This window comes from Centruroides vittatus, unplaced genomic scaffold (genome assembly GCF_030686945.1).
Source record: "Centruroides vittatus isolate TY-2023 unplaced genomic scaffold, ASM3068694v2 contig_233, whole genome shotgun sequence".
NCBI lineage: Eukaryota > Metazoa > Arthropoda > Arachnida > Scorpiones > Buthidae > Centruroides > Centruroides vittatus.
Window position 1 is genome coordinate 294,480 of NW_027121459.1, and position 10,721 is coordinate 305,200.

General features: G+C 35.1%; 1 protein-coding gene across 1 annotated transcript; it reads right to left on the reverse strand.

Annotated features, from left to right (window-relative positions):
* Positions 1-860: 860 nt before the first annotated feature.
* Positions 861-8,450, reverse strand: LOC136971132 (CCR4-NOT transcription complex subunit 2-like). The gene is made up of 10 exons (XM_067265609.1): positions 8,383-8,450; positions 4,852-4,967; positions 4,680-4,786; positions 4,537-4,639; positions 4,434-4,468; positions 4,270-4,369; positions 1,508-1,667; positions 1,369-1,430; positions 1,141-1,291; positions 861-1,062 (listed from the first exon to the last, which is right to left on the reverse strand). The coding sequence occupies exons 1-10, from the start codon at positions 8,448-8,450 to the stop codon at positions 861-863; spliced, it is 1,104 nt and encodes a 367-aa protein (XP_067121710.1).
* Positions 8,451-10,721: the final 2,271 nt, after the last annotated feature.

A 10,721-nucleotide genomic window follows, 5' to 3' on the forward strand; every position in this document is an offset into this window, starting at 1 on the left:
CGTTTTTGATACTAGATTTACTTCTAAAGTATAATTTTCATGTTTTTATATTCTTCAATATATTTATTTTGTTTGTACAAAATTAAGAAATAATTTTTAACCATACAATAGCCTCGATGATTATTATAAAAATTTTCGTTCGGCTTAAAATCGACAAAAATTCAACACGAAGCAACACACAACGGAAAAAAATAGCTACGTTCTAATCTCAAGTTCTCTTTGAATGTTTATTGATAAAGCATGATATTGATAATTAACACAACCCAAATGTCAAGACTTAATATTTCAATACATGTAAATTTTCAAATTAAGGCTATTAATACGATATACAAAATTAAAAACATTTTACCAGTATGTAGGTATGTTACATGTAAAATACAAGATTGTGCCGTTAAAGTAAAATCAAGTAGATTTAATAAACAAGATGATAGTTTTTATCAAAGATTCAAAGTTACGAAGCTCTTTTTAAATATTGCCATACCAAGTTTGCAAGCTGAAATGAAAAAAAAATTGAGTTTAAACTGAATGATCAGTTTTGTTTAATATATTTTTGTATTGCAGAGATTTTTGGTTTTGTATTCTTTGTAATTTATATAGATATTTTTTCTATCAGGATAAAATATTTGTGGAAACTAAAGCTTCTCAGAATGAGATTAAGAATAAGCTTGTGAAATAGTGCAAAAGAATCATACAATACAGATTAAAATTTGGTAATAAAAGTGCAAATAATTGTTTTCCTCTTTTTGTTGTTGATTTCTTTCATATAGAAAAAGCAAGCAGGATCCATCCAGCAGCAGTAGAACCAAATGCAAAATGACAAAAATCACTCAGAGACTAACAATCCTTCTTGTCCTATGCCATCATTGATCGGGCAGGATTATAGCCGTTTCTAGTCGATCGTAATCCAGACGGAATTCTTTGACCACCTTTTTCCAATTTACTGCATCAAAATAGTAGTAAGTACCCCTTTCGTAAGTGTCGGTCTTTTCTGTAGGCACCATACCCGGAACACAGGTGATCCACGCTCTTTCCTCTTTATGGTACCTCCAGTGTCGGGTGTACCTGAATGGGGAAAGAGTTCCGTCATATTGAACACGAGTTACACGTGCACTAAAACAGACAGACATCATTTCCACTTACAATTCTATTGCTGCTGCTAACTGAAGAATAGTACCACCGAACATATAAAATAAAAAAAAGAGGAGATCTTCACCATACTGATCTAGCTTTACTGGAGCTAATCTCTCTTTTATGCTCTGGTTGATCAGATATTCCAACGGCACACGAAAATCTAGAAAACAAAGAAAATCATAACTAAATATTATTTTTTTGTTAATTATTATTAATTCCAATCACAGCTTAGTTTACCTATGTCTTCAAAGCTACGAGGCTGTTCAGACCACGGTCCACCAAAATTTGGATAAAGGTTTCTATTAAATACACATTAAAAAAAATTAAGTAAATAGTAAAATTAAAATCACATGTTAAAAACTGGATAGGAAATTACTCTGGACTGTTAAGATCGAGCCCTAATGTTGTTGCTAAGTCACTCCCTAGAGCTAAAGACACTAGATTTGGATCGGTTTCCGCCATACGAATAAACTTCAACAAACCCATCATTCCAAATTGATCCGTAACCATTCCTCCAGGAATGTTTGTCACCCTTCCTGAAATGATAAGTAGCAATTATTAAACGTGTTGTACAGCTTAACGTTAAATAAATAAAATTTAGAAATTATTAGCAAACATCTGTTGCAAATATGCCCTATTGCAAAACATTTGAAGAAAAAAAAAGTTTTCTTGAAATTGTCTCCAATGAATTTGCAAACTCTGCAAAACAATAAAACTAAATGAAATAAAAATAGTTAAGTTATATTAGGTCAAAAGCAGATATATTAAAGTTTTTCAATTAACTAGTTCTTGAAAAAACTTCCTTTGTTCTTTGTTTCTGTACTTCCAAGAAATCCTGACTCAACCCTTTCCCCACCAGGGTGTAGGAAGTGAACAATAGACCATAACAAGGCTGGAGGGCAAAAACCTGATTTGGAGGGGACAATCTTTGGCCAGACACAGAGAGAGAAAGACGTGTACTACCAAGGCTCGGGAGTTTCCAGATCAACGAGCGCTGGCGAGAGGGGCCTTAATTTTCTCGTGGATCTCCAACTCTAAGTAGCCAGGCCTGAAGGTAGATATCTCAGAGAAGTTACAATTCTGGAGATAAAAGGGAGAAAAGAACGTACGAGTAACTTGGAAGTCGGAACGAGAATTCACATCGAGAAATTGGGTACCTTGTTCTATCAATCCTTCTTACTTCCCTTCTATCTATTTATCATCTATCTTATTAGTTTTAAGTTAGGTTAAGAATCGCCGACGACCGTAGGTTAAGCATTATTGTACATTAATAGTATTGGGTTAGTGATAGTGACGGAATCAATTATGTGGAATTACTGTTGTATTGTTAACACAGAGAGCAACATGGGAAGTGTACAAAGAGCAAGAATCTGTAAATATTCTGTTTTACATGAAATTGAAGTTATATCTTTGGATATAATGCTTCAGTGTAATTCCTTTCGCGTTGAACATCTTACAATTCATGTATGGCAATGAAAGAAAAGATTGCAGATAGCTATTTTGTATTTTGATATCAGGTCATTTCCATGATTTGGCTATCATTCTTGATCCACCATGCATATCCTCAAAAAGGACATGCATGGTGGAGATAGTGTATATGTACAGGAAGGCATTTCAGACTTTAGGTGGACTTACTGAGCTCCACATACTGCCACAATAAAGCCTGATTTGCTCAGAGGTACATCTAGAGGTATAAATTACATCTGTAGCGCCAATTACAGCTGCATACATACTGCAAGCAAACAATGTCCACTCTCACATAGCTCACCTAGTGTAGCAATATCTTAAAGAGGAGACCATCGCCCATACAGTGGTAACCATGCTCTCCCAACCTAAACTTCATTGAGCATGTCTGAAACACTCTTGATAGGTGTGTTGCTGCATTCTATCTCCTTCTCCAAACCCTTCAGGGATTTTGAACTGTTATGAGAAAATGAATGTTGCTCCCTATGGAACTCCTAACTCATTGACATTATCATTAACAGTGTGAAACATTGCTGTCAGTCCATCATTGTTGTTTGAGATGACCATACTTCTTATTGAGATAATTTTTATCTAATTTTGTTATTTGTACAGCTAATACAAAATGTAAATGCTTTGAATCAAATATTTTTGCGATTTTCAGTAACATACGTTATCCAATTCATTCCCAACATTCCATACAACGGGATATGCATTTTAAACAATGTTTAACACCTGGAGGCACCCTAGCACTGCACTAGAGTATCCCACATATTCTACGGAATTTAGAGCTAAAGATTTTGCTGGCCAATGTCTTTACTGTCAAGAAAACTATTGACAAATACAACCCTGTGTGTGCAGGCATTATTGTCAATGGAAATAAAATATATAAGATGCTATGGGCTGTATAAGTTTCACATAGGGTTTCAAAACATTGTGTCTATTACCTAGTTGCTGCAATTGTACCCCTTGTAAGAATGTGGAGTGCAGTGCAGCGCAGCCATTAAGCTTAATGCCATCACAGACTGATACCATCACTTCAAACTAGGTCTGTTTTGGCACTGTTCATCAGATTATATTGAATTCTCTGCTCTTTAGATTCTAATCTATAGATGATATCCAGATTTGTCAGTGTTAATATTGTCCTACTCAGTCTAATATCAGTATTCTTAACACTTTGAATATCTTAAACAAGTTCTTTTGCACACACAGATCAATGAAACACATACGGTGGGTTCCAGCAAAATCATTCACCTGAAGCTTCCATTTGAAATTCAGAAGTTGCCACCATCCTCTTTTCAGGGGCAGGGTAGCTTAATTTTTATTAAATTGAAAAGGCCCTTCAAAAATATATAAATGTTTATATTACGATAAATTTTTTAAAATCGAATGCATATTTTACAAGATATTTGTTAGGAACATTATAAATGGACCGTATGTATGTATATATATATGTATATGTAAATTTTATATTTATATAACTGATTATCACAAGGAGAGAGAGAGAGAGAGAGAATGTTATTTTGACTGTTACAGTATATTAATCATAGCACAAGATAGAACAAAACCAACTAACTTCAATTGCTCGGTAATAGTTATTTCATTACCAGTCTAAAATAATTTTACACTAATTAAAACCTATACAATATAATTATAATAATTCAAGTACTAAACTACCTCCTTCAGATGTTTGGATTCCTCTTTTTTGACATTGAATGGCAAATTTCTCAGGAGAACGACTTCCCTCCTTTGTCGGTTCCAAAGATATTCCACTGGCCTAAATTAAAATAAAGTTTTAGTATCTGAATTTTGATTTTTACGCATTTAAAAAAAAAACTAACAGATTTGTTAAGAGCTTCTTGACTATTGTCTTGATCTGAAAATTCAAAAACAAAATCAAATAAAAACATAATATAAAAATAACAATAATATGGTAAACCTTACTCTCAGATCCTGGTAATGGAGGAAAATCTTCACTACGAATCTCAAACTCATTTGACTCATTGGTGGGTTGTTTCATCATCCCTGCTACAAAAGATTTTTGTTTCTTCAACAACAACAACAATTTAATTAAAAGAATTGTACACACCATACTGAGATCTCCCTGCCATAGGATTAGGAGGAAGTGTAGGATTGGAATTTGTATCCCCAGTACTTCTATTGGTAAGTGGTGGAAACTCCGATAGCTCTAGAGCTGAATAAGATAATCTGTTAAAAGAATAATTTATATTCAATGTATTAAAAATGTATTTCTCTTACCAGGACTCGACGAAAAGGTATTCTGTAAACTCCCCCCTAATAAATTTTGAGAAATGAAATTCCTAGAATTATGTGAAATGCCATAATTTGACATCCCACTCGTTGATCCTGCACCACTATATTGTAAGATAAAAAATTTTGGAATTAAAAAAGTGAAGAAATAAAAATTCAATCCAGTTAATTATAATAATTTCTTATTGAAATTATAGTGGAATATTTAAATAAGCATCTATTCAACAATTTAATCACTACAGATTACTATCTATTGTTGATAAATTGATGTCTATCCGATAATTTACAATAAATTTAAAAAAGCAAAATGGTACTGATGGAATTTCAATTCCATATGTAAAGTAAAGTATCATTATCTAGAGTAGATTTCATTCCTTTACTTGGTTTATCCTGTAGGTTGAAGTTTTTTGTATAAAACTTCTTAAACCATCTTTGCACTCGGTATTACAAAACATCATCATATCTAAAAACTTATCAATATATAAAACATATCAACAACAATATATGTTGTTGATATGCACATATGTTTTAGATCAGTGGTTCCCAAACTTTTTTGATTCTTGGCGCACTTGCTAAATTCAGATTTTCCTAAGGCGTAAGAAATTAAACTTCTCTGAGCTGTACCACTCAGAAGGGATATTCATCTTTTACAGATATCCAAAGTTCAATTAATTTCATGCTGCTAAATTTTGTTTTCAACCTATTGTCTCAAGACAACTCAATAAGATTCTCTTCTTCTGCAGCAGTAAATTCAGATGGAGCACTGGCATTAAACAGAACTTGAATCGAACTTTTAAAAAGGTGCATGTTGCTTCCCTTCAGAGAGATTTACAGAGCATTCAGCTTTTCAAAAATATCACATAAGTATGCTAGTTTTACTAAAAAATCTTCAATCACAACATTTTTGGCATACATGTGGGTCTTCCTCTTTAAGAAAAATATAAATTTCCTGTCGCAGTTCAAACGTACGAGATGAAAACATTACCTCGAGAGAACCATCGCTCTCTCGTGGTAATGTTTTGTACTTTCTCGAAGTGATGTAGTACAACAAAGACGTGTGCTCGGATCCCACATCCTCATATAGATTTTTGAAAAATATTTCCTTCAACAGCCGTTTTTATAAAGTTTACTACATGTACTACATATCTGGTTCAACGTAGGACTCAGATATTTTGATGCGAGTGCTTGCCTGTAAATAATGCAATGGGTCCACAATGCATCAGGGTCTGTGCTTCGGAAAAGTGCTCACATCCGGACATAGAATAAACACCATCAGTATCTAAAAGTGTCCAATGCTTAACGTATACCCATTGGCGGACGGCCCAATTCGAATCTTAAAACAGACTTACAATAATCCTGTAGAAACTTAAAGTTTCCTCTGAAAGCCAATAGGCGAATACGAAAATGTTACAATGACATCGGTTCAATTCTACCTCCGGTGATATAGATATACCCATAGTATTATGACTATAAAAAAAGTCCGGGAGATCGTTAACGAATAAGTTAAACAAAATAAGACTAAGTGGTTCACCTTTATTAGCAATTACCACTTCTGAAAGACAACAATTAACTTCAATTTAAAAACCGGTATCCGAAAACAATTGTCTTATAAGGTTAATAAAAGAAGAAGAAGTATACCTATCCGAGAAAGCTTCCACCATAAAATATCATGATCTATTGTATCAAACGCCCTTGACAAATCAATGAATCCAACATATAATTTATTACGTTTCTTAGTCAAAAACTGTTTGCAAAATTCCAAGAAAAAGGAATAAATCGTAACCCACACTTCTATTCTCTACAAAAAGCACCCTGACTAATAGAAATAACACGAAACCGCTCGCCATTTCAGAAGCAATTCTAGTATCAGAATCGCCGAGAATCAAAATGTCATCGTCGTAAGAATCAATCGATCAAGGTACTCAATCAGTGAATCGTGTTTATCGATAGAAATATAAACCAAGACGATTAAAAGTCTAGAACAGTGATTCTCGAGCCTTTTCGATCCACCGCCCCTTTGTTCCATAAAGTTATACCCAACGCCCCCTAACTCATTTTCTCTTGTGTGAGAAAGGATTGGAAATATTTTATGAATCTTACACTTTGTGCCCTTACCGTACATTGTTCTCAACATCTGGAAACCATTAAACGCAATGTTTCCTCTTATCCATTTAATTTTCGTCCATTTGACGATCCACCGACTTCCCTGCAGTAGCGTAGCGAGTGGGTGCAAGGGGGTGTATCATGCACCGGGCGCCACTCTCAGAGGGGCGTCCAAATGGTCTCCAAGACAAACTATGTTTCTGCAGGAGGAAGAGGGGCGCCAGTTATGTTCGCTACGCCACTGCTTCCCTGGTGATGAAAAAGGTTCAATCTTCATCAGCTTGTTATTCAGTAGGTCAAACGTAAAGTTATCTCCATCAATTGTTAAACAATCAGCTGTCATGAACGCAGATTTAGTCGCCTTAGCATCTCGGTAAAAAGGAACGAGAGATTTCTTCTCTTAATTCTCGATCTTCAATGTAAATCGTCAAAAAACTTTACCCTAAAACATTTACCAACAGACCATATGGACGACTTTGAAAGAGGGGAGGTAGGACGAGTGCGAGACATCGGGCCGGGGTTAGACTCGATGCCTTCAATTAGTAATAAAGCACGCAGTAATAAATACATATCAAAAACTTTAGTAAAACGGAAGTAAAGAAGCACACAATTTTTAATATAAATCATATCCAAAGCGCTAGAGTTCATTAATGACAGCTCACTCAAAAACTCGCCAACACTGACGAACGTCGCAAACGCTCCCGGAAGTAAAATTATGAAAATTTTATAATATTTTGCACAGAGCACATCTTGGGAACCGCTGTTTTAGATCATTAAATTTAATTTATTTTTCTTTTGTATTCAATTTTGTTGCTTTTTGAATCAATTATTATTCTGTTCCATTTGCATCAGCCATGTCTTCAAAATGCCTTACAATGCTGTAAGGCATTTTGAAGACATGGCTGATGCAAATAGATTGAATTGTAAGGAGTTTTGAACATGTAATTAATGCGAATGGATTGCACATTGAACAAATGTTGTGAATAAAAACCTTCTGAGTGTTTCCATTTTGTGTTTCTTGTTCTTCATGCGCCATTTTTTCACCTAGTGGTAAAAATTCAGACTAAATTTTTTTCTTGCATTTTCATTTTCCTCGTGGTCCCTATGACATATACACCAAGTTTAATCAAAATACGTCCAAGGGCTCTAGACAGGACTGAGTAGGGCAACTTTAATTATAACCATTCTGTATCAAGAAATATGCATACATTAAGGTTTTAAGTGAATATAAATGTGAACACTAGTTATAACGATATTAATTACATAACGAATAATTATGTAAAAATAATAAAAATATTAATGGGAAATTTAGCACTAATACTTAACTGTATTAATATAAACAACTTTTGTACTTATATACTTAGCCAGATTTGTACCAGTGCATAGTTACGATTAAATTAAAACCTGTATATTTACCTGCCTGATGGAGTACCCATTCCTACAGTCTTTTCCACACATTGACTTGGCAATGCTCTGTTATTCATAGCTAAAATGTTTCGATTTTAAAAACTGTAAAAAAAGTTTATAATTAGCAATAATGTAAAAATAAATCCTAATATAAATTCATACTTTATAATACAATCATTAATACTTAATCTATTAGGAGATGGTTGCTATGGAGGTAGTGTGAAGTTCCTAAAATCGAGCCGAAATTTCAATTAATTATAAGAATTTCTGAGACGGGAAATCAGACAACGGAAAACTATTTACTTATTTTAAAACAAACAATAAACGACGGAAGGGAATGTCCACCGAGAGAGAGAGAGAGGGAGCTTTGTCAAGGTGCTTGCAAAGAAGTGTCGGGTCTAAACAATCGAGAAAAAGGGGGATTAGCGACCAAAAAGGATATCTGTTAAGTCACGTAAGCCCGAAAACGTTAGGGGTACCTTACCCGAACATCGTCATCCAAAGCTCATAAATCAAGTTGATCTGACGGCCGGATGGCCGAGCGGTCAAAGTGGCAGCCTACCGCTCTGGGGGACCCAGGATCGAATCCGAACGGGTCGAATAATCCCCAGGAATTTTTCGGGGGTGGTCCGTTCGGATATGTCGGGCCCCGTCCCTCACCACCCGGTCGCTCCATTGTGGGCCTGGCCGAACCCATAATGGGCCTTCTAAATGAGGCCCTCTTAGTGCCCACGGGGCGGAAAGAGTTAAAAAAAAAAAAAATCAAGTTGATCTAGATCGCACTGTCCTTCTATTATTATGTAAGTTAAATTTGATGTTAAAATAAACGGTTTTTGTAAGACACTTGTCGTCTTTGCCTCTGCCGCCACCATCCACATACAATTCGCCTCTAGGTTTTCCTGTCGCGCAATTAACTTGTTGCCCCCTAAAAGTCGGCACCTTACACTGCTGTCCGAAGAGTAGAATTTTAAGCCCCCAATCTCCACCAGGTCGGCGATCTTACTAGTGATGAGAAAAGTTTTGTAAATATTGATAACCCACAAAGCCGATAATGATATCATCTAATACCATCACAAAATATCGATATATCGGTCTAAGCTAAAAATTTTGACTACTAGGGTTAAAATTTCGCCTTGCAGGTTCAAAAATCATACCAGGGAAGGAGATCTTATATATATAAAAAATATTTAAGTCAAATCCTCGTGCGAAGAAACCTATGTAACATTTCCTCACTTTTACTTTTAACAGCTGGGAATCCAATTCAGCAATACTGTAATTCACTGGACCCCATAACTTGCAGTTTAGATTTGAAAGCTGTACAAAGAAAACATGATAATAATGAACTCAGAAATTATCAAATACAGTAGGTGATCGGATAAAGAACACTTTCGCGAAAGATTTTTATGTTCGGACAACGAACACATGATTGAATAACGAACACCTCACAGAACAAACACAAGAAGCAGTGACATAATGAATACCGATTGGTCTTCCCTTGTCTTCGGGCAACAATTCGAAACTTTTCGGAGCGTGGAGACGTCAACATCTATGCTCAACCAGATATATACTGATTGGATAGTATTCCTCCAAACTTTTGAACTCTCCCTTGTAATTCCAGCCTTTTATTTTTCTAACAGAAACAATATTTTTATAGTATTCACGAGACTGTCGGGCGGGCACTCGTTAAGTTTTGCATGGGTTTTTCTTTTCGAAAGGTGAGAGTATAATAGCAAAAGTAGAGAGTGGGCAGAAGATGCCTAATGTTGCTGGGCAGTATGGCTTGAACAGGTCTACAGTAATCCGCAGTTCAATCTTATTTAAATCATTTTTTTGCCCCAGCCCATCCACAGTTCTTACTGATATATCGATATTCCAATCCCATCACTAGTATCGGACGTGCAGTCTTTTACCCCATGTTCAGTGCAGCTCCGCAAAACCCTAATTTACATTATTTTGCGTCACGGGATCAGTCACTGATGCAAATTAATATCTTTGCCCTTTGACTTTGTTTGCACAAAGAGGGTTTAGGGGTGTGTCCTTATAAAGAGAAAATAACGATCGGACCTTGACTCCTTACAAGCTATAGGTATTTCATCTCCCTGGCATCTGACAACGTATTGCTGTGAATATGGATATCGGTATAGGTGTTACTAAAACGTCAAACTATGAAAATTTGCCAGAAAATTTAATAAATTTACTGTTTTAGAAATCGAAATTCATATAACACTACTACACTTTAAGTACAGTTTATCAGGAATAAAATCTGCATAATGGACTACATCATAACAAATACACGTTAATTAATAACGATAATTTATATTATACAATTCAATTGAGCAATTTGTGAA

Coding starts and splice junctions, on each gene's coding strand:
- LOC136971132 (XM_067265609.1), bottom strand. CDS start 8,450: ATGAATAACAGAGCATTGCCAAGTCAATGTGTGGAAAAGACTGTAGGA. Junction 4,787..4,851: donor TACCTTTTCGTCGAGTCCTG/GTAAGAGAAATA, acceptor TATCTTATTCAG/CTCTAGAGCTATCGGAGTTT. Junction 1,431..1,507: donor CTCGATCTTAACAGTCCAGA/GTAATTTCCTAT, acceptor TGTATTTAATAG/AAACCTTTATCCAAATTTTG.